At 33.3% G+C, this 25,217-nt stretch overlaps 1 protein-coding gene across 2 annotated transcripts in view; it reads left to right on the top strand.

Annotated features, from left to right (window-relative positions):
• Nucleotides 1-25,217, top strand: part of LOC135842772 (serine proteinase stubble-like) — a 109,478-nt gene that overhangs the window by 70,465 nt on the left and 13,796 nt on the right. Inside the window, exon 3 of one of the 2 annotated variants that reach the window (XM_065360399.1) lies at nucleotides 21,089-21,223. In XM_065360399.1, the coding sequence (XP_065216471.1) occupies nucleotides 21,106-21,223 (118 nt within the window). In that variant the 5' untranslated portion in view covers nucleotides 21,089-21,105. The remainder of the gene's footprint in view (nucleotides 1-21,088; nucleotides 21,224-25,217) is intronic. The other variant, XM_065360400.1, reaches the window with a different exon arrangement.

Below are 25,217 nucleotides of genomic sequence, written 5' to 3' on the forward strand. Positions count from 1 at the left end.
CGATTAACCTTTGCCACATACAGAGACGTATATTTTAATAATAAAATCTACTATAGCCCAAGAGGTAAAAAAAAATTCAATTTACCAATTTACTAAATTCGTGCGTGGAATTACAACGTTTCGTATATCGCCAGGCACGCGGTTCCATGTACCTACTCATCGTGTATGTATTTTAATACGTTTAAATTCACTATCACGAATTCACAAGTTAAAAAGAAAGATTAACTTTATGACCGCTTGTCATATCTTAATCACCTGTCCATTGCAGGGAACCTGCGATGAAAAGAAGTAACAAAAAAAAAAAATCCCCGAATACGAATGAAATTCTAAAACAAATAATTAATTTTCAGCGCAACGATCATTTAAAACACCATTATAGTAACTTTCTACACGCGGTTTTTTGAAACGTTCCGCAGACGAAGGTACACCTTCATGACGGAGCATTTACACGCTTTTAATTTAGGATAAAATCAATAAAGTCGACGATTTAATTGCATTTTACGAGTTGTTAATTTCGTTGCGTTCGCGTCGGATTTTTTTCACTGTGCGAGGCTTCAACTTTCATCATTATAAATCAAAAAGAGAAGAAATTTTATAGCCTAACGAATTCTCGCTAAAGGCGAAAACCAATAACGAGACTAATAAAAAAGGTATTAATTTCCGATAAATAAAGCGCCGGTCGCAGGCGCAGCGTCTTCGAATTGAAATTTCATCGAATCTATAACACATCCCGATGGGTATTTGATCCACCTTACGAGGTGCAGGCAGACACGATCGAGGTGTTCAATTACATCATGAGCGTGCTTAACTAGTTCTTAATTACACGTGGGTAGGTATAGATTCATCGTCGTCGTATCGATCAAAAAGAACGCAGCTATAAAAAAAAAATGCTTTCCTTCGACGAATTATTCGTAGAATAGCTCGACGTGTAATTGTATAGGTATTTGTAAGTTTGAAACTAGTCTTACATTACAGTATGCTCGTAGCTAGGTCTACTACTAGGTCTATAGGTACATCCTCCGTGATCCGAGAGTAATTCATTATGCAAGGAATTGCGAGAGGAAGAGAGGAAGAGAGCAGAGAAACTTGCATCTTTATCATGGTATCGTAGAATAAGATGCATCTCGTCTTATCTATTTCATTCTGCGTCCACTGTCGAGCTACCAGTGTTAAAATTAGCAAACCGAGGTAATAACTGGACGTGGAAGTTGCCAGTGATTAGAAGTAGAAAAAAATCCGTTAGCTAATTGCGGTCACTAGTGCTACGTTTGTAATTCACGAGTAGATATACGAGTATTAGGTACATTTCAAATAAACACTGCGAACATCGAAAAAAAAACAATGCTGTGGTTTTTGATCTTGATTTATATATATGCATCAATTTGAAAGTACGAGTATATATCTGGATTCTGGATAGGTAAGGTATATCTATCGAAATCAATTGGTGGTTAATTTAGAGTGAATTTAATCCGACGTATAATTATTAGACTAGGTTGGTCTCGGCCAAATTTCATTTCGCCTCGAGCTTTTTTCGTATGTTTACTATTTTTAATTCTTAATTCAGTTAATCGAATGTCGATGAACGTGTATAGATATTAATATAAGATATAACCGGACAATGTAGAGACGTTGGCGGCGGCCAATTTCATTATACAATATATAATCAAAGCTAAGAAGTCTATGATTAATGTGTTACTGAAGTTTGATTGATGGAGATGGGTTAATATTTGTATTTGCTTGAACGTTGTGTTAGGTATGTGTGTGGTTACTTGCTTACCAGGTTGAGGTTTCAGTAAAAGTCCAGATGTGTCATGTGATTTTCAAATTTTTGGAATTGGTGTCCCCCCCCCTGATTGAAATTTCAGCCACTCTACTTGAGTTCGATTTCTGATTGTTGGTGAGTTTTTGAGAACATTTAAATTGAAAATGGCAAAATGGCAATTGCTCAGGAGTCCAGTTTTCAGTAAAAATAAGATAATTATTTTTGAAGCAGAGCTTGAGATAAAAATTTGTTATATTCCTCAAGTTTTAATTAAATAAAATTCGAAAATTCAGTTTTCAAAATTTAACTTGATAAATTCAAGATTGAAATTTACAAAATTTTGGATTAAAATATAAAATTTTAATAATTATATTAAAATCTAAATTTATGATTGAATTTGGAAAATGTTTAAATCGTTATTCACATAAAAATACAAAAATTTGAACTTAAGTTTAAGCGAAGTAAGAAAAAACTTGATAAACTAAAATTTAAATAAATAAAATAAAACTCCAAAAGGAGACTTACCAATTGTTGAATAAATTGAACTAGTAAAATATACAGGAAATCTCTAGTGCCTTAAATGGATTCGCAAACCAAAATCAAAATTCTCAAATGATCTCATGAAAAATTATAAGATGCGCGATAAAAAATATTCTTTGACTCGAGAGTGAAAAATAATTGACCAATAAATTGATTTGGGAATAAATTCGATAAATCTCCGAAAAAAACGATACTTGAAAATTAGTGAACAAATGAATAAAAACCATGAACTCGAAAATTCAATAATGTAAGTAAGTAAGAACTTGGAAATTCAGTAGTCGAGAAACGAACCATTAAACAGAACTCGAAGTATCTATTTTGGTAGTCCAAAACAACTGAGGATTTGTAAACTCACCCTAATTGTATTTATATTAAAATTTGGTTTGTTTTGAGAGGGAGGGCTGCGAATTGGGCAAATTGGTAAGACAGTTTGATTTAAATTTATTTTGGGAAAGGATCAAAAAGGATGCGCGATTTCAAAATGTGGGCGACATTTATAACATTGTAAAGTTGCAATCTGGAGGGTAAGTACACGCGGCAAATGAAAAAGGGTTACAATTCTGAATAATTAGTAAGTGATAAAAAAGTCGTAAATGTCATGCATGTCAATGTTTTGAATGTACTTGTGGTTTATTTTAAAGGGGTTTAAAAAGTACTTAGAGCTCATTAGCTCTTGTACAAATTGTTACAAGTGTCGACTTTTGGTATGAGAAAATATTAACGTATTCAGATTTCGGTTTTTTTCATATTGAAAATGGTCACGGGTGTGAGGTGGAAAAGGTGAGCCCTGAGACATAAAAATTTCAAAGTTTTGACATTTATGAGAACCGAATTATTGTGTGAATCGGGGGTGGCTGTGGGAATCAAAGAACCCACAGCTATAAAATTTTACTGTTTATTAATTGACTCAAAAACCGTGGGTAAGTATTTGAATTTTGATTTTAAATTTATAACGCTTAATGAATTTTGAAAGCGTGAGCAAGTATTTTGATTTAGAGTTTTAATTGAGTTAGGGGATGAATGAGTTGAACCGATTAGTGACAAGATTAAAGTTAGAGGGTGAAAATACTGATGAAATCTAGCCAGAATATTAAAAATTATTGATGATTGATGAAGGTATTATTAACCACTCAAAAGTCAAAACCAAATTTCATTATTTCCAAGCAATTTGGACTCTGTAGTTATCAGCATATTTTCTGATAATTATTTCTTCATCATTTTCAAATTGTTCTTAAAAACGTGAAAATTGATAGGTACTGTCATGTCATTTGGAAAATTTTGAGCATCCTCAACTTGAAAGTTTTTTTTTTCGTCCATTTATACAAAATAAGGCTTATTTATGGTGAAAAATGGACGCATTAAATTAATATCACCTATACATACACGACCATTTTTTGAGATGAGCTTTTCAAAAAATGACGAGTTTGCTGAAAAATAATGTTCCTCAAGGTTTCTTGTGTAAGTTTTTGTATCGACCACCATTTTTTTTCATGACCTCGCCCTGTCCTTCAAAAAAAGTGAACTTTTTGATTATGTTCAACCCATTAACCACTCAGAATTCAAAAACCAAATTCCATCATCTGATTACTTTTTCATTATTTTCAAACTTCTCTCAACAACGTGAAAATTTATACATAGATACCTGTCATTTGGAAAATTTGGAGCATTCTCAATCCCAATTTGAAAGTTTTTTTGTTTTTTTTTCAAGCCCACTTCAACAAAATGAGGCTTATTTTTGGTGAAAAATAGACACGTTAAATATCACCCTATACACGACCCTTTTTTGAGATGTGGTCTTTAAAAAATTATGAGTTTTCTGAAATAATGTTCCTCAAGCCTTCTTGTGTAAGTTTTTGTAACGACCACTATCGCCATTTTTTTCAAAACCTCCCTTTCCTTCAAAAAAAGTGAACTTTTTGATTATACATATATGTTCACCTCAAAACCCTTTCAGTCACAGCGGTCACTGTAGTGGACGCCACTTTGAATGCTTCTAGGTAGACTATAAATTAGCGTACAGTGGTGACTGACATATCGTTGGAAAGAGGAAAGAAAGGAGAAGCAGAATAACGAAGAAAAACGACTCTATCGTCACAATAATGAATTAGTTGACGTGTATGAAACCATCCAGGTTGGAGAAAACGCCAAAAATGAAATCAGCCAACTTCAAATGTTCATAGCACTTCTATCGGTGACTTTAGGAAGCTGGAAATAATTTTCCCGTATTCTACACGGTTTCCTCTTTCCAGCGATATGCTACATGCCTATGTTTACTTTTGTTATCACTTCAGAGCAAAGTGGAGAAAATATGTCCACCTGAGTGGACGCTGTGACTTCAGGATACCCAAAGTGTTACACTCAAAATCTATTTTTGAGGAGTTTTATGTAGTTTTGAGGCGTATATGCTATTTCAATTCAAATATTGATGAATTGTAATAGTTATGGTGATGTATCAACGTGAAATGTCCCAAAATTATTGTTAAAACCCCCTTACAGATAGTAAAGTGTATGCATTCTGAGATAAAACCTCAGACTCAAAATTATTGAGCAGTGACAAAGATGATATAATTAATGGTCTAGATCACGAGAATGAGAGTGATTATGTGAAATAATCATGGTTCATGAGAAGTGAATGCTTTGTGAACATATGTTATCAGCAAGTGATTATAATAGAAAAATGTACATGTATAATACAAAAACTCAAGTTCATCTGTGTTCAACTCATGAAAATAATGGTTTTGGTTCATTTTATTTCAAGTGAACATCATTTTTGTTGTTTTAAAACATTAAACGCCGAATAAATTAATGAATCATTTTTCAAAAAAATGAAAAAAGAGCTCCCATAGTCACAGTGTCCACTCCAGTGGACATGCTGTATCTCGGTACATAATTGAGCTAGAGAGTCCGGGAAAAAGCTAAAATGATCAGGATGATGCCCTGAATTCAAATCCATCATGAAAAAATTTTTATATAGCGAATCAAAAATTCGTGACTGAAAGGGTGTCATAATTCTTGAATAGTCAAAATTATGCTAAGACGATTCAGTTGGATACATTTTTTTGAAAAAAGGCAATCGATACCTACTCTTTTGCAAAATTTAGACTCATTTTTGTGAAAAAAAAATAGACATAATTTGAGATGGTCAACAAAGCTGCATTTTAAGCTACTTTGGATTCGCATTTTTCCCTCTTTCAAAACCTTCTCTTCAGACAAAGTAACATTTTGGTGATTTTCTACGTCTATTTTCCACTGAATTTGACCCATACGATTTTCTGAAGTGTGCGCTTCCAATTTTCAAATATTTTTTTCTACTTAGGTACCTATATAATTAGGAAGGCGGATATTGCCTTGTTTTAAAGTTTCGCTTTTCTACACTGTCATCCTCGAGAGTTGCTGGATTTTATTAGAAAAAATAATTGCATGTTTTCTGAATTTCCTCGAGTTTGGAAAAAAGTTGTGCTAATCCTCCCCTTCTCTCCCCCCCTCCGTTTGAAGAAAATCATAAAAAATCCGGTTTGTCCAAAAAAATTATTCTTGAGCCTAGAATTTTTCCAAGTACTCAATCCTTTTTTAGGGAAAAAAGTTTTTACCTTTAACGTTGGAAAAACATCAGAAAAAAAAATGGAATACTCAAATCACAACTTGTCAACATTTTATTGAAAATTTCTCATTTTTGATCCGAATCCTTCTAGGTACGAGTCGAAATGAATTTTCCTTCAAGAAAAAACCTTCGTCGACCATCAAGCAAAATTTTGGTCTTTTCAAACCTTTACCTTTAAGACTCTTCAAAATTAAAAAAACGAAAATTGTAGTAAGTATGATTTTTTTTAAAATTTTAATTCCCAGTTAAAACACTTCCAAAAATCCAAATTTTTTAAAAGGAAAAACCTACCTAGGCCTCACTAACAACGCTAGTCTTCTATTAAAAAATTATATTACTTAATAAATTAAAATTTGTAACAATTTTTAAAATTTTTAAATTTTTGTGTCAAAACTCTTCTTGTGCATGTACTTAGATAACTCCCTTTTCAAGAAAAACCCTCTCACGGGCTTCCAATCAATCAGTGTTGATCGCCCAGTATAGGAGCTGATAAATAGAGTAGAGAAGGAGCCTCCATTCAAGAAAAGCAAAATATAGTTCAGGGGGAGGGGGAAAGTTTCTCCCTGAAATCTGGGATCAATTTAGAAAAATTTCGTCGCAAAAGTAGGTATAAATTTTTTTGGGTATTTTTTTTGTATTTTTTCAAGGGAGGGAGGGATTTTGAGCATGATTTATTTTACTGCCAAAAATGCGAAAATTTTCAGTTTTTTCCCAATATACATTTTATAAAAACCAAAAAATATGGAATAGGCGTTCAAATATTTCGTAAAAAATAAAAACTTTTCAAGTAGGCAGGTACCTTCTTGACTTTATTTTCAAATTTTTAGAAATTTTGAAAATTTCAATTGGCCCAATTTCTATTTCCGACCTTCCTTATAAGTTATAAAGCAATGGATTGTGGTCTCATGCAATTCTGAAGCCTCCTTCGTTCTACTTTTGAATCAAGTCCAAAAAACAAATTTCAGCTTTTTACTTCAATTTTATCAAATTTTGATTTTTTCATAAAGAACGAGCCAAATTCAAAAATTTTTAAAATTTGATTAAAATCAAAAAATGATTTTTTGGTACCTAGTTGTTTACAAATCATACTTTTGAACTGAAACCAGACTATTTGTAAGAATTTTCAAACTTTTGACCCATAAACTCCCTTCAGTTATAAAATTCAAGGAAGACTAATAAAGTAACCACTCAAAATATCCTCTGAATTTTTTTTCAAAGTTTTCCCAAAGTCAGATTTGAAAGGTGCAAGTTGAAAACTCTCGAAATATTTGTGAATCGAGAATATTGACCAATTTTTTAAAATTTATTGGAAGATCTAACACAATCAGGGAACTTTCCGCCAGATTGGTCATCATTTTTTCCAAGTTTCAAAAGCCATGCAAAGGATTGTAAAAACATAGACTACAAGTGAGTTGATGTAGATGATTTTGTATCAATATGGAATAATAGCACGAAGGTGTCAATTTACTCGTATTCATGGGAATGAAGATCATTTATGTGTGTTTTTTTTTTTGCATTAGCCACATTCTCTCAATATTCTGTTTTTTTTTTTTTTTTTTTTTTTCAAATACTAAAATGCTACCACAATATACTGATGATTGGGGGGGGGGGAGTGGAATCGATGTAGGAAGCAATGACCCTATGAACATTTTTAAAAGACCAAGAGTATATAAATATTGGACATGTTTCATTGCTGTTTCTAACTTTTTGGTAGAACGTGAATCTGTTCAAAATTCTTAAAAAAGTAAAAAATATGAAAATTTTAATAAATTTCAAGGGAAAAAAATCAGAGCAATTTGGGAAGTGAGAGAAAAACTGTATGAACAAAAGGGAGTGTGCTGTCTACGTTCACTTTTCCTGCCACAACTCTCATAAGTCATAAACTTTCTGCTCTTTCAATGGGATTAAACTGGGACACCCTGTATAACATATTAATCTCCTTGCGTAGGTAATTGCTCATTCAATTTTAAGCAGTTTGAAAATTTCAAAACCAATTAACAAGTAGCGAAAATTGGAGAAACTTTGAAACACACCTGGCACACCCTAGGCAATGCTGTAGGTACCTACTGCACTATTACATTCACCATACATCTGGTTACATTCGCAAACGTTCAGATGAAATGTGCAAAAAAATCGTTAATTTCACTAATAGCCCATTGCTTCAACATCCATGGTATTAAAATCGAGCTTGAAAAAATTCCCTTGAAAGGAAAAGTCACTTGCAAATTGAACTTCTATTCATTTATATTTCAGTAAAGTGAGAGAACACTCAATTTATGTAATTCTTGAAGACTTTATTCGATATTTGAGTAGCATTTTTAATTTTTTACCAATTTAGCTGAAAAGTGCTATTGAAATATCTCAATAACCCCATCCTTCGAACATTTTTGAAACACCAGGTACTCGAATTAATTTTTTTAATAATGGTATCGACATTTTAATGACACCCTGTATGCGTAAAGGTCCGCAAAATGAAGTCGTCTCCCAGCATCTACAGACATATCCTTTCAATGTGCAAAAATTAGTTCAACAACATTTCACAAATGGGAAAAAAACACACCCAGCTGTACCCATACAGACTTATAGTACGCGAGATGGTCCTTAAGCGCCATTCTTGACGAGGTGTACCTGCAAAGAAACTCTCATTTAATCTGATATTCAAAACCACTGGGAGTGTCTAACCTATAACCCTTTTTTTTTGCAGCTGATTACCGCACGTCTCGAGTTTCTGCAAAATAAAAATTATACCTAACAATTCTCTTCTACACCAAGCTGGTATTTCGGATACATTGGGCGATAATTTGATAATTTGGTGTAAAGCACGCCCCTTTGGCCTCGTTCAAACTCGTATGATTTTTCGCGGCTGGCCAAGTTTCACCGCGTGTCACTAATGCTAAATTCGGTCGTCAGCGAATCTGCAAAAAAATTTCTCTGTATTGGTACGCGATGTGTCCTCCAGCTCCGGCCCATACTTTCGATTCGTTTCCCGCAGCGGTGCAAGGTTCTTAATGCCCGAATCCGGCGATCCGACAGAATGTATTTTTTTTATTGCGAATCGTCTACGTCTGTCTTGTTCGTGTGTTGTGATGAGATTGAGCCTGAGGTTATATTTAGGTATCCTACCTATGCCAATGGACGATGGACGGATGGCCATAGTTATAGTTAGAACGTATTAGCAAATTCTCTATATGTGTAACCTTGTTGTATAGGTAGGTATCTCATTGTGAGTGCATCGAGTTTGTATAAAATGAAAGAGAAAATTTTTTCAGTTTCGATTTTTCAACTGTACAAATATTTCGCTACACAGCAACAATTATCATTAACGTCAATATAAAATCATATATCATAGATTATAATGTTGAAAAAAATTGCACGAGTGAGGCGGTAGCGAAGGGAGTTAATAAAAGTCACGATTGCTGGAAATGATGACGAAGCGGCCAGCTCCAGGTACCTAATTCGCATCAGAATAATGCATTGTTGCTTTCGAATGCCCAGTACAGTTCGGGATTACTTTCAAATTCGAAACGAATACCTATATGTAGCTGTAGCTACGCGAGTAAGTAATTTGTAAGCGGATAGACTTTCTTTCATTAAAGCGAGGTTTTTTTTTTTTCTCTTTATTCTTACAATGCAAATGGTACATAGCTAAATGAATACGAGAGGGTTTCTCACAGAATAAAGTCGCAATATCTCGAGTATTTCTTTTGCCAACTTGTAGAGAGTATGATATGCCATGTTTGAAGACAAATTCTTTGAATTGGATTTAAAAAGAAAAAGAAGTGCTCTGCACCAGCTTACCTGTCTGTAGAGCTGCGTATTATTATGCTAACTTATGCAAAGCGATCGTTTAAGAGTTATTTACATTATTGAGATTTGAATAAGATTTTGCGACGAGTTATTGTGATCATGTAGTATAAGTGTATTTTATTTTCGACTTGGAGAAGTTAACAAAGTATTTGAAGAGGTTGAATCAATAAAACTGATTTTTTCTCAATTCGGTTCCATCATTGATTTAAATTTCAACTTGGAATAATCAGAAGTGATGGTTGCCAATAATTTTGCTCCTCATCATTAGCAGAAGGGTCATTCCATGTCAATTCGACCAAGAAGTGGTGAAGGGGAAAGGGGGGAGGGGGTTCAACGATTTTTTTGAAATTTTTCCTGTGGAAGGCTTCCCGAAGAGATGACTAATGGCGCAAATTGCAGCCTCCTAGCCCTTTTTTAAAGGCTGCCAGGGGGTGTCAAAGTTTTCAGTGAATTTGAAATATTACTTGTCCATTTCAGCAGTGAATTACTCGATAACCGCGATACCTACCAAAATGGATTTTTTTCCAATAGGTAGGGGGTTTGAAAGGCTTTTTGGTGATGTCATAAAAATCAGTGTTGCCACTTTTTTTTGTACGAAAAATTGGCTGAAAAATTCAAAACGTAGTTTTCATATCGTTCCGACTCTCAAAAATTCTGAAAAATTATATTACAGACAACTTTCCATGCTGAATAACATATTAGAAAATTGGGATGACATTATGTCGTTAAGTCAATTTTAAAAAATTGAAAGTTTGTGAAAAAATACAATTTTTTTGAAAATAAGTTTTGATGGGTGAAATTGGCCCATTTGGCCCCTATTTTTACATATCCGTTGAAAAAGTTGAAAACCCCCTTTCACTCAATGGATTAAACTCATCACAAAAAATCAAAATTCAAAAAAATTCCAAAAAAAGAATTTAAATTTTTTTGCTATGAGTGTGATTTTTATCAACTTTTTTTATGATTGAAATACCTACGTCAGAAAGAGACCAAGATAAGTCAACAGAATGAATTTGTAGCGGTAGAAATGATCACTTTTTCCACTATAGGCGGTAGAAAATGAATGTTTCTACGTAATTCTAAAGTAGTCGTGACGTCATACGCATTTTATTTATGGTATTTGTGACGTCAGTCACCGGAAATACTTGCGACTCATCAACCCTTCCGCAATACCACCACCAATTTATTATGCCAATAAGACCTACTCGACGCGCGCCGTTATGTCCCTACTTTCGCATTGAATATCTGTCATCCCTGCTACTTTTACGTTGAACTTTCGCCCTTATAAGCTCCTGCGCAAGCGTTTTTTCCTCAGTTGTTAGTTCCAACAGTTCATCATGCTAGCTGTTCCAGTTGTTGTACGCATTCCTCCTCACGCTTTCGACTTCTTGCTGCCCAGTGGAATACCTCGGTGACCAATACTTCGAAATACCAATTTATGCTGCGGATACGCTTTCTAAGGACGCTTGGAACTTATCCCATTCATCATGGACCAACATATCGAGTCACGCCTTACGCATTCTTATATCTCAACAGTACCGTGGGATATAAGTCATGAGGATCATAAATGAGGAACCGTGGAATGTAACTAGCACTCGGGTGTCAGGGTTAAAAGCTCGTCAGTAGACACAGCAATCCAGAGAATGCGATGTCCTTAACCAAGACCCCAACAGGGGGTTGTATATGAGCTTTTCGGTTTTTGGCTCAATATGCAACTAAAAACGTTGAAAGCCTACCACCAAATTACGCGTTCAATTTATTATGTTTTCTACTAGAAGTTTATAATTATTATTTAATTATAGAAGTCACATTCATGTATACGATTTGAGCAACCTATGATATTACGAGTTTACGTTATCAATACATGAATTTATCATTTGGCTAATTGAGATGTCATAATTTCCTTCGTACGCTTTAACCCTGAGAAGATCTACCATCAGGGCTTCCTACCTGAACAATTTATGATGTTTTCTACTTATTTATGACTTCGCACTTCACGATATCAAGTTCCCTGTTGAATCGTGTATCTGTTCAGTTCATGAGGCTCCTTAGGAAAGAGTCAGAGGACATAATGTTGGTGGATAATTGCATTTATGCGAAGAAATGCAATTATATCGAGAATCAACAAAAGTAATGTGTTTGATTTTGACATGTGCCCCCCACATTTTGGACCCGGATGTGTGCATTTTACAAGTAGGTACAACCATAGACAAAGAAAGAAAATGTACCTAATTACTTTCTCCCCCTACTTTAAACTTTTTTTTTGATGTTTGGAATTGAAAACTGGGTTTTTTTGAATTTTGATTTTTTTGTGATGAGTTTGTTTCATCAAATTCATCGAGTGAAAGGGGGTTTTCAACTTTTTCAACGGATATGGGAAAATAGGGGTCAAATGGGTCAACTTCACCACTCAAAACTTTTTTTCATGTTTTAAACCAAAAAAATCACATTTTTTCCCGCAAACTTTTAATTTTTTAAAATTGACTTTACGAGATAATGCCATCCCAATTTTTTAACTATGTTGTTTAGCGTGAAAAGTTGTCCATAATTTATTTTTTTCAGAATTTTTGAGAGTATAGGAACGATATGAAAGCCTTTCAAAACCCTTATCTATTGGAAAAAACTCCATTTTGGTAGGTATTGCGGTTATTGAGTAATCCATTGCTGACAAAATTGTAGGGGTATGTGTGATCGTGTGGACAAGCAAGAGCCTTTTGTGTTATGTTTGACTCGACCTAATGGAACTCCAGGTATCTGAAAGCAGCTCTTGCAGAGTCCGACACATTCCACATCCACCCCCATATTGTACAGTGATACATATGCATTTCAAACTCGCTCTTTTTGTATTTGTATCACGATGTAATACCTTAGTGAAGAACACTGGCCAGTATACCTAAACTGAACCTTTTTCTTATACAGTTTTCTGTAATGTGATTGGTTTAACCATCTGCATTAGAAAACAGCATTATTGAAAAAGGTTGCAGGCTAGCTTCTTCCCTATTGGTCTATAGAAATAAGGGTTTTTGTATATATATAAGCTGTATCCAGCTTAGAAATTAGTCTATGATGGAAACTTAGTGGAATAAACTTCACTGTTATAGTACTCTCATTTCTTTCGTGACTCAGTCTCTCTTGTCAGTCATTTAGTTAACCATTACAAGGAAGTCTGTAAGACCATTCAGTTGGTCACCACAGAAGATAGGCATTAAGCATAGCAGCCTGTGTTTGGCCATTCAGTTGGCCACTACACAGAAGTCTGTACAGACATTTAGTTGGCCACAATGGAGATAGGACCGCAGCCTGTGTATAGCCATTAAGTTAGCCACAATGCAGAAGCCTGCACGGCTCTTCAGTGAGCCACCACAGGGACAGGGGTACATATCATCACGGCCGCAAATCCATATAATTTGCGACCAAATAGGTGCATAAGAAGGTCTATCTCGCTCTCCCCTCCACGACCTCGTACCAAACCTACAAAATTGATGATATTTTAAGTTCACTGAAAACTTTGACACTCCCTGACAGCCTTGAAAAAGGACTAGAGGGCTGTGATTTACAGAAAAAATGTCAAAAAAATCGTCAACCCCTCCTTACCACTTCTTGGTTTGAATTGACGTGGAATGACCCTGTAACCAAAATTTCAGCTGCTCAAATTGACTCTCAAATTTTTACTTGGAGAAGTTTTTGAGAATTTGCAAATGGCAATTTTCTGAAATTTGTTTTTTCTCTTTTTTAAAATATGCATTAACTTTTTTTAGTGAAAATAATGGAAATTAGTTCTAAAGTGAATATCGACTCTCCCCCAAGTCTAATTTCTCCATTTCCAGGTGCTTTTTGAAGTCTTTGGCAAGAATATTGATTTTTTCAGATTTTTGAACTTTTTCAGAAAGCACAAAAATTAAACCGGATGGTCAAAATTGAATTCTGGCGTATTCTCAACTATATGTTTAACTAGGCTAAACGAGACCATTTTTTGTTCAGTTCTATGGTCAATTGGTCATCAACGGATTTGTGTTGGGTTCAACCTGGTTTGGTGCTCTGGAGCCTCTTATATGTATATTTCTGGATGAGCTTTTGAGCAACTTTGGCTCTTGAGCATGGCGTGTCAACGTGCTGGAAATGATTTCTTTTTACAATCTTTTAGAAACTGGAAAATTCAAAAATCTGCTGGAGTCTCCAGAACAGCTGAGAATAGCCAACGATCGATTTGAGAGCTTGAAAACCAGTTGTAAACTTAATTTTACCTCTCTATCCCAATTTATTAAATCTTGTTATTTTTTTTTTAAATAGAAAAAACGCAAATTTGAAAGAAATAATTGAAAAAACCAGAAAATTAAATTCAGTAGATATAAAACAGAAATTTGAGTCGATCGTTTACATTTGAATACCACTTCAATTTTTCTACTGGCTGGGAGTGGTTTAGATGAAAAGTTCATCATGATCGATTATCTATTGATCTAAGCCCCAAAAATAATCATCAAAAATGCATAAATCTGGAAAAACTGTTCTAAAATATCAAAAAATATATACCAAAATTTAATGATTTGTACCAAAAATTGGAAATCTATCGAAATATCACCAAAGTGACGTAGAAGCTGTAAGACCTTCCCTCCTCCATTAGTCAGAAAAGGGATTTTGAACCATTTTGAACGATCTTGAAGCTTTAAGCAAATTTTTCAAAGTTGAAGTGAAAGAAAATGATTTTGAAAAAATATTAGCCTGTATAAACTTATGATCGGCCTATAGTGGGTCAGTAACAAACACTTTTCGTGTTCATACATTGTCTCCAAATTTATTCAGGCAGTTTTTATGGCTTTTTGTGAAAATCTGGAATTTTCAAAATAATGCTTGGAAGTTCCAGAATGGCTTGAAACCGCCTCCAATCAACTCAACATGCTACCCTTGTAGGATTAAAATTGAGACAAACTCGGGGGAAAATCACCAAAAATTCGTGAAAATTGCCTGATTTATGTTTTGACGATTTTTTAAACATTTGACTTAGACAAAACTAACTTACGTTCGTTTGTACTTACGTTCTATAAATTACACAATGATTACCACTAACCTCATCTTCTACTCGTGCATTCCAATTTACTGCATCGCTTAATACGTATTAAGTCAGAAATCCGTAGTTTCTGTACCGAACTTTTAAAAAAATAATACGTACCTAATAATTTAAATGAGATTTTCATCAAAACAGTATCAATCATCTAGATTTATGATCCTAGACTAGATTAGTCCATACTGCATACGTGATTTAGAACAAAAATGAGATATACTTTTACTTTTCCTCAATTGATTTACATTCTACGAAGGTTCGTTCATCGGTTTGTGTAGTTTTTAGATAGGTAGGTATAGGTATAGGTAAGTACAAATATGAGCCGCACACGAACGCGAACAAAGTTTTAGAAATTTCGCCAATATTCTCATCGTTAGATCCGCTTATCCATAGATTTAATGAGATTCTGGAGTTATGAATTCGTAATACGAGTATACCTGAGATACAGATAATTTAAGTACAAGAATTCAATTACGTTGGCCCGAGTGTAACAAATTATAAAATCGATTTATAATTATAGTTTTTACACGAGGCGGTGAAGTAGTAAAACGAAATATCGATTATTAGCGAGTTAAAGGTGGTGTTAAATAGTAGTCGGATGATTTATTAATGTGCAGAGATGTAGATTTTTTGCATGGGCATATACATTATAATTGTAACTTTTTAGCATACGAGTAGGTACCTTGTAGTATGTGTATAAGAGAATCCTAGACTGGATTTGCAACTGTGTGTATTATACCACGATACTCGTAGATGTAGTATGGATATTAATTATGGAACTGGCTTCCGATAATATCTATAATATTGTTGCGCATGTGATTGAAATTCATTAAAAGAAAAGAGTATTATGCGAAGCGTGTGGTGTGTTATTGCGAGTTCTGCGAAGAGGTTACGGTGGCAACTGGCAAGTGAAGAAGCCTAGGTCCCTTGGCGCGTATAAAAGAGAAAAGAAACGCACGTGACTGGTTTGAGTTGTACCTACGAGTATGTACTATGTGGTGTAAATAAGCCTGAAGGTGTAATGTTGCAAATAATTATTTCAGTATGGAAGAGAGAACTTGGAGATCAATCTGTATTGGTGACTTCCAAAAAATCAGCTGCAGAAAGTTTTCGAAGCAAAAGAAACTCAAGTTGGTATAATGACTTCGTATAAAGTTTTCAGCCTTTGGCATCACGTAACTCTCGTATCCAGCTATGGAAGGTATATTACGAGTTTTTGGTAATTTCCCCCTGAGTTTGCCTCAATTTTAATCCTACAATGAAGATATTACAACCTGTAGTATGCTGAGTTGATTGGAAGCGGTTTCAAGCCATTCTGAAACATTCCAAACATATTTTTAAAATTCCAGATTTTCACAAAAAGCCATAACTTAAAAATTTCCCAAATCAATTTTAGCATGGATAAACACGAATAATATTTGTTACTGACCCGCTAGGCTGATCATAAACCATTTTTTCAAAATCGTTTCCTTTAAATTCAACTTTGAAATCTGAAATCTCTAGAATAGCTCAGAACTGTTCAAATACTCTTTTCCAAATAATGGAGTAGGGGGAGGGTCCTACAGCTTTCTACGTCAATTTGGCGGTATTTTAATTTATTTCGAATTTTTGGTCCAAATCATGAAATCTTGGCCATTTTTTGATATTTAGAACAATTTCTCAAATTTTAAGCATTTTTGATACCTATCTAAGTAATTATTTTTGAAGGTTTGATGAAAGGTCATTCCACGTCAATTCGACCAAGATGTGGTAAGAGGGGTCGGCGATTTTCTTGAAATTTTTCCTGTAGAAAGACCTTCCGAAGAGATTAACAATGGCGCAAATCGCAGCACTCTAGCCCTTTTTTAAAGGCTGCTAGGGGGTGTCAAAGTTTTCAGTGAACTTGAAATATCATCCATTTCAGCAGTGGATTACTCAATAACCGCAATACCTACCAAAATGGTTTTTTTTCCAATAGATAGGGGTTTTGAAAGGCTTTTTGATGATATCATGAAAATCAGTGTTGCCACTTTTTTTTTCGCACGAAAAATTAGTTTGAAAAATTTCAAATGATTTTTTTGTGATGAGTTCATTTCATTGAGTGAAAGGGGTTTTTCAACTTTTTCAACGGATACGTAAAAATAGGGGTCGAATGGGTCAACTTCGCCACTCAAAACTTTTTTTCATGTTTTACATAAAAAAATCGCATTTTTTCGCAAACTTCATAATGCCATCCCAATTTTTTGATATGTTGTTCAGCATAAAAAGTTGTCTATAATATATTTTTTCAGAATTTTTGAGAGTCGGAACGGTATGAAAATTACGTTTTGAAACTTTTCAAGCTAATTTTTTGTACGAAAAAAAGTATAGCAACACTGATTTTTATGATATCACCAAATAGGCTTTTAAACCCCTTACCTATTGGAAAAAAAATCATTTTGATAGGTATCGCGGTTATCGAGTAATCCACTGCTGAAATAGATGATATTTCAAGTTCACTGAAAACTGACACCCCCTAGCAGCCTTTAAAAAAGGGCTAGAAGGCTACGATTTGCGCCATTGGTCATTCCTGCGGAACGTCTTTCCATAGAAAAAATCTCAAAAAAATCGCCGACACCCTCCCCCCACCCCCATTACCACTTCTTGGTCGAATTGACGTGGAATGGCCCGGTTTCAAGTCATTCTGGAACTTCCAAACAATTTTTAAAATTCCAGATTTTCACAAAAAGCCATACAAACTGTCTAAATAAATTTTAGGACGTATAAACACGAACAGTGTTTATTATTGACCCGCTATAGGCTGATCATTATGTACCTACTATTTTTTCAAATCACTAAAAACCACCCAAAATAGATGAAATTTTATTGAAGCCGAGCAAAAGTTGGCAAAAACGTTGCATTAATCTCCATTAAAATTTATTAAAGTGATATGAAAAGGCAAGAAATCTGGAGACCTTACTTAAAATGACAAAACTTGGATATTTTTAGACAAGAAATTTTGAACCAATGAAATCTTGAGGCATAAATATTGAGACCAAAGAATCTCAAACCCAGAAAATTTCGAGACAAGAAATCTTGGAGCCAAAAAATCTGAGACCAAGAAAACTCAGGATCAGGAAATCTTGATCCCATCACAAAACTTGAAAATCTTGAGACAAGAAACTTTTAGACCAAAAAATTTTGAGGCCAAAAAAATCTTAATAGTGATGAAACATCTCAGAATTTGAGCTTGTAAATTTATCATTACTGGAGCTTTTTCAAATTAATTTATGTAATCTAAGAATCGAAAAGGGCAAGTGTCCAAATTTGAGGATTTTGAAACTTTTGAACATGGTTTTTTGACTTGGCTTTTCAAGATAACGTTATTTAAACTGAGGGATAGTTTATCAACATTTTCAAAATCGAGAAAATTCATTAGCATTCAAGTACCTAATTAAAATTTCATGCAGCTTTCAAAAGTCATTTACTGGAGTGCCTAATTTTGAAGATACGTCTAATAAGACGTTGAATTGACTTGTTTTTCATTTTTTTTATTCAAATTTAATGCAGCCTTGCGAAATGGCCAGGCGAGAGTTCAGAGTTTAGGACTTTGAATTTTAAAATTTTCAAATGTTCCCAATTTTATTTAATTTTATTTTTGTTCAAACGATCTCTTGATATTTTTGGCACTTCCATATCATATAATTTAAAACATTACAGAAAAGTTCAAAGTTCATTTTTGGTAAATTTAAGAACTCTCAAAATAATTCCTTCTCTCAAAATATAATTTTGTGACTTTCTCCTTAAAGATGACACAAATTGAACAATCAATTTATAATTATTATTCGCGATAGTGGGCATCAAAATGTTCCAATTTTTCAAATTTTTGTGATCTCGCGGGGAGGAGGAAAGTAAGATATTGATTTTCAAATTTGAAATTATTTCTACGTCTTTTTGAGGTCATCTGACCATTATTTTTTGCAAGGCTTTATCGAATTATTCGAATTTAAAAAAAAAGAAAAGTGAAAAACAAAACACCCTAAAGCTCACTTTTTGCAGGGAAGAGGGGGGGGCGGGGGAAGACTTGATGAAATACACATTATATAATATTAGGTGAAACTAAAAAAGAACCACTTACCCTTTGCTCCCTTGATATAAAACATGGTTTTGAAAGTTTTCTGGTCCAAAAATGGATAAAAATAATCATTTTTGTAAAATTCAGAAAAAGGGGCTAGGAAATTAAAAAAATTATCTCTAACATTTAAATTTATACAAGAAGAAAATTTTATTTTCAAATTTTTCAAGAGAAAAAGAGTCAAGTTGAAAAAAAATTAAGTAAATTAAAATTAAAAAGTAGATACCTACTTTGTGATGATATCTGAAAAAATGCTCAATTTTAGAAAATTGGTCATCAACTTCATTTTCAGTTCCTCAAATAAAAGTTAGAAATTCGCTATTTTTATTCACAAAATTTAACTAGAGGGGCTCTGAAAAACACTATGGGAGAGGATTTTTTTTCTTAGCACCCCTCCGGCCGAACTGGGCTGTTTCTTTCAAAAAGCTGTGGCAGAAACGTGATCAGAAATTTGGTTTATGGGAATTCAGATACTCTTATTTGTCCAGAAGAGAGCTTCAAAGAAATAAACCACTTGAACGAAGAGATGGCAAATATTACATGAAATATCATAAAAAATGCTTAAATGGGTTTGAAAATAACTGAAAATTGCCAAAAATTGAATTTTTTAAAAGTCAAATTGAGATAAATTTGACAATAGTTGTTTGAAACATCGTTTAAATTTGATGAACTATCTCAAAATTTTACTAAAATGTTGCAAAAATCAGAAGTAATATAGCAGATGAATTCGTGAAGGTGATTAATGGCTCAAACCAACTTAATAATTATTGTTGTATCAAGAATCTCGAGAATCGCATCAAAAAAAAACAAAAATTATTCGAATCTTGGATTATGATTTATGCCTAAAAAACCTTGCCATTCTATGCTCCCAATCAACTTCTGGAGCAGGAATCGTGGTCCCTTTTAAACACATACCTATTTACCAGATTACCTAAAAATGTTGAACATCGATAGTTGAAAATGTAATTACTAATAATGTTTGAAGAAATCATCAATTTAGGGCAAAAATGCACAAATGCAAGAATTTTAATGAAATAAGAGAGATGCGGGTTTTCCAAGAACCGGGAGCCTCGAAAAAGATCAAAGTATGTAGGTGAAATGCATACCTAACTACTTTCGGCATCAAAGAAATTAAAAATCAAATTTTTCTAATTTCGTGGATTATTGATGAGGAATTTTCTAATTTCTTCGATGAACATCGCTTGTGAAAAAAACGACACTAAAACGAAAATTTTATGGGTTGCCAAAGTATCTGGGTAGGTACCTACCTGAGAATGTGGGCAGATATTTGAAAATTGACGTAAAAATGACCTTGAAGGTTGAACATAGGTACCAAGAAATGCTTTCAAATTCTAATCATAACGTTGAAAGTGTATTCTTTATATACAAGAATCCATCAACTTAATGGGCATTTTTTTCTTCTATTCCATTCACTTCTAATTTATTTTAAATGTTGATACGTAGTATGAACTAAAAACTTCTACTGCGAACGAGTATAAAGTTAATAGACTCGCGTTTGCAAAACGATTAAGTCGCTGAGAATATTTGCATCGGTTATTTTTTATGTATAGGTTTAGATATTCTGTAGTCAAACCAGATGAACATATAAGCACCTAGAAGCAATAAAGGAGGAAATGCTTTGCATTTGCATAATAATACAGGGCAGCAACTATATGATTTCATCAGAAAAAATGTTAATATGTATACTTCGTCCTAATCGATAAAAAGAATCTTCTGATTGATTCATCAAACGATTAAACAGAAAAGATGATAGGTGTCTACCTCTTTCGTTATGCAAATAAACAACAGTCTGTTAAACGATCGGATTATCGTAAAATTCGCAGAAGAAAGCATTTTTCGAACCCAATTACCTACCTACCTACTACGAAAGAATGCTTTCACAAACAAAAAACAAACTAGAAAGAATGAACAATTACACATCTGCGATATTTTACTCCTATAGTGTATAGTTAAGTGTAAAATGCCAAACAGAAGTCGCCTGACAGTTGGTCGCATGTCTGCAGCATTCTCTAACAAATAAATAGATGCGGCTTTAGAGCCATCACGCCGCGCTGCGCCGGCCCCGGTCGCTGTCGTTTTTCACACAGAATCGTTTTCGCCATTTCGCGTATTTGTACACTTATTGAATTAGGTCAATACGAATGACTCATCTGTCTAGATCATCCAGTTTTAGGTGAAAATTTTCAATATTTATATCGATTTCAGGGAAGCGGTACTAAAGAATGCCGTCATGGTTCACGGTGGTCTACGCCATGTTTCCTCTTCTGTGGATGTTGTTCAATAATTTTGGATTCACCGCTGCCGTCAGTCATTCCAGAAATTCAGCTTCCTCTGGTAACCGTGCGTATATGTTTAATTAGCGGGTATCTCTTTCCCTTTCACGAAAGGGAGAGATGGTTTGATGATGAGGAGGTGCTTTGTGAAAATGGCTCAGGTTCCTAGGATCAGTCAGATTCTTGGGGAATATGAGAAATATGATGTTTTCGTTAGTTTTATTTGAAATAAGGTATAGAGCTTCTTAAAAAATTTTAAATACACAGAACAGTGGAAAAATTTGTCATGGGTAGCTAATTATCTCAAAATTTGACAGATATACTTACCTAATAAATACATTGTATTTGAAAAAAAAAACGGCTGTCAAGAATTGACGTCCATATTAATTAACACTTTTTGTAGTAGGTATCTAAAACAAATGAAGGAGGAGGCTCAACTTTGACTAGCATTAAAGCAATGATGGAAATGTACAACGTTATGTTCAAATCTTGACAAATTATACAGAGGGAAGGAAAAAAATTGAGGGATTGTTTTGGTTCAAATGGAGACTATTGGGAGGGAACAGAACGAAACAAATCAAAAATGGATGAATTTTGCTTCATTTTCCATTTTTTTTACTTGGAGGTTGAAATTTTATAGAATTTATTTTTTCATCAAATGGAACCACTTGAAGGGGGGGGGGAGTAGAAAAAAATTGAAAAAAATCTCCATCAAGTATAAATAAGAACCACCCTAATGATCAGTTCTTTGAAAATTATTGCTTTCAATTTTCTTTGATTTTGGTTTTATTAAACGTTTTTTTCAATTTTAGAGTTTTGAAATTTTTTTGACTTTGTTGAATTTGAAAAATTTGTCAGTAAGTATCTTAAATTTTCAATAATTCTGTCAAGTTTGTTTATTTTTTCTATCACTCAGTTTTTTTCAAGTGATAACTTTTCACATTTTTTGATCTCTTTTTTTGAAGAAGAATTTTCATTCAAAATTTTAGAGTGTTTTGAATTTTGTCTTTTAATAATTTTTCAATTTTTCAGTTTTAAAAATTTCTCTAGTGAACTTATTTTTAAAAAAACTAGGTACATAGGTACCTGTAATTTTAATGTTTTCCCTTACTTTTTAGTCTTAAAAATTTGATACTGTTTTCAGTTTTCAATTTTTCCCCTTATTTTCTTGAGTTATCTGACATTGAAAACATTTTGAATTTTCAAAAATTGCAATCAAAATACAACAATAATTTTGTAAGATATGTTCATCTTCTAATATTGTACAGGTTTTCAGCAATAATTTTTCAATCTTTCTTAATTTTTTAATTTCATTTTTTGTGAATTGTTTTAAATTTTTAAATACCTATTTTCAATTTTTTGAAATAATTTTTCAAAACTGGAAATGTTTTAATCTGTTGGACTTAATTTTTTATCCTGATTCATAGATAGGTATGTATCAAAACGTTGCATTGAGGAGACGCGTTTTCTTTGTAATTTTGATTTTACAAATGCCAAAAATGACAAGAAAATACATTTTTTTCTTTCAGAGATTCAACTGCATCAGTTGACTCATTTTCATCAAGTTTTCATCACACTCTAAAGAAAAAGTCGCAGAAATCAATTCAACTTAAGGATACAATGTAGGCTATCACACATACTATTTTTTTTTTTTTGGTAGTCATTTCTTAAATATTATGCCATAAACTAAATCCACAGAGAAAAAAATTAATGATAACCAAAGTTGTATGGAAAACTATAAATTTAGACTTGTTAACTTTTTAAAATAGTTTTTCTGTTGTATTGTCTGCTCTTTGACCAGTTTTTTGTGGTGAAGATATTTATTTTACTCCATAATCTGTAGCTGACAAGCAATAACCTAAGTGTGAGAACAACGATAACATTTGATTTCTTCTCACTTTGAAAACTAAGAATACTTAAATTTTATCATTCTAATCTTCATTTAGAACGTTTTTAATGATTTTTGAACTGTGTTACACTGATAATTTATGGGTCAAAGATCCTACAAATGGTGCGATGGGTTTTGAAGGGAGAACATTTTTATCTGGATTTATCACTGTTATCAATGAAATCATCCTTGTTGTTAACCTAATTTCAGAATGAATGTACTTACATATGAGTATGGATGAGAGAAACAGATGCCCTGTGAATAGGTATTATGTATGTGTATAATGCCCGTCACATATCTACAGGTCCCTGTAACTCTTGAAAATGATTTAAAATTTGCTAGTGCCAATTAACCATGGTTGTTCAAGGCACTTTCCTTTAATTTTGTGATTGTGGAGGCCTACGTATTCAGTGTTTTTGATCACCTACCTACTTATACTTTTTTTCTTACTTCTCATCACTTACAATTTTCAAACAAGTTTTTCAAACTTTTTACCTTCAAGTACTTACCTAATATTGTTTTTTGGTCATCTAAATTTAGTACTATGAGTATAATGGATGAGAACCCTTTTTTCACGTTGCATAACATCTTTGTAGAAGTGTATCATCTCATGAGTGAGGCAAATTTGCAAAAGTGAAAACTTGAAGAATAAGTTGAAGAAGAATGAGAACACAACAAAAATGCCATCTTACACTTATTCAACAAACCTGTATCTGATGTCCAAGTAATAAATGAGGTAAATCAATTCCTAATGCTGGAAAACAACGTGTTGAAAGAAACCACGAAGAAGCAGAATTCAGAAATCCAGTCTATAAGAAAGCACAATGAAGAAACAAACACCAGTTTAGTTAGAACTGCTGAAGACACATTAAAGAAATTCTGAGAAACGAACAAGATCACCGACCTGCAGAAATGGATGAAATAAGAGAAGCACTGAGTATATTATTCAGAATACTCAACTACAGAGAAAGACTTCCTCAGTCCCCGACTGTGGTTTTTTTTGTTGAGTATCATCGGCAGATTAAAGATTTTCATCTAAAGGGGCGAGTTCAATAGAGGAGAACCCTTTTTTCACATTGCATAACAACATCTTTGTGGAAGTTCATCATCTCATGAGTGAGGCAAATTTGCAAAAGTGAAAACTCAAAGAACAAGTTGAAGAAGAATGAGAACACAACAAAAATGCCATCTTACACTTATTCAACAAACCTGTATCTGATGTCCAAGTAATAAATGAGGTAAATCAATCCCTAATGCTGGAAACACAACATGTTGAAAGAAACCATAAAGAAGCAGAATTCAGAAATCAAGTCTATAAGAAAGCATAGGTAATTAAGAAACAAACACCAATTTTGTTCAAACTTCTGAAGAAGCATTCAAGAAATTATTCTGAGAAAAGAACGAGATCATTAACCTGCAGAAAAGGATGAAATAAGAGAAGCGCTGAGTCTATTATTCAGAATATTCCACTATAGAGAAGACCATTTTCCTCAGTTGGTAAAAGGAGAATTAGAGATGGAAGATAAAGTGAACAAATTGATGAGTTTGAAGGAAAAAAGACGATTGCACTAAATATTGCTAAACTTCAAAATTTATGGAAATAAGTAGGGTAAAAGCATGTAATATGGGGTTGCTAGTAATATGGGGTACCCGCTTTTTTCGTATTCTGTGGGTGCTATCCAACAGGAAAAAATTTAAGGAGTGTTTTTAAATGATTCTAAAATGATCTGATCAGACCCGGAGGCGATTGGTCACGTGTACTCTTTTTTATTCGTCGGTGGTGACTTTTTCATGCAACCCCAAAACAGATACGTCAAGTTTTTTGAACGTTTTCGTGAAAAATACATATTTTTTTGAAATTTCAAGTAGAGTGTCGGAAAGAGCCATGATTTTACTATCTATTTCATACTTTACTTTTTCAATGAGTCGTTTTTCTGAATTGAAAAAAAAATAGAACATTTTTGGCGTTAAAATTTTCACATGCTGGTAATATGGGGTACCTTGTTTTTTTGCAGATTTTTGACATATTCTGAACCAAAACACTAACAAATGTAAAAATTATGAATAAAAATAATTTTTCCTGTTTGTTTTATTCGTTTATTTTCATTTTTACAAATACTTCATGTTATCTGCCATTTTTTGGTGAATTTTCAACAATTTTTTCAAAAAATCA

Source organism: Planococcus citri, chromosome 4 (genome assembly GCF_950023065.1).
Source record: "Planococcus citri chromosome 4, ihPlaCitr1.1, whole genome shotgun sequence".
Classification (NCBI taxonomy): domain Eukaryota; kingdom Metazoa; phylum Arthropoda; class Insecta; order Hemiptera; family Pseudococcidae; genus Planococcus; species Planococcus citri.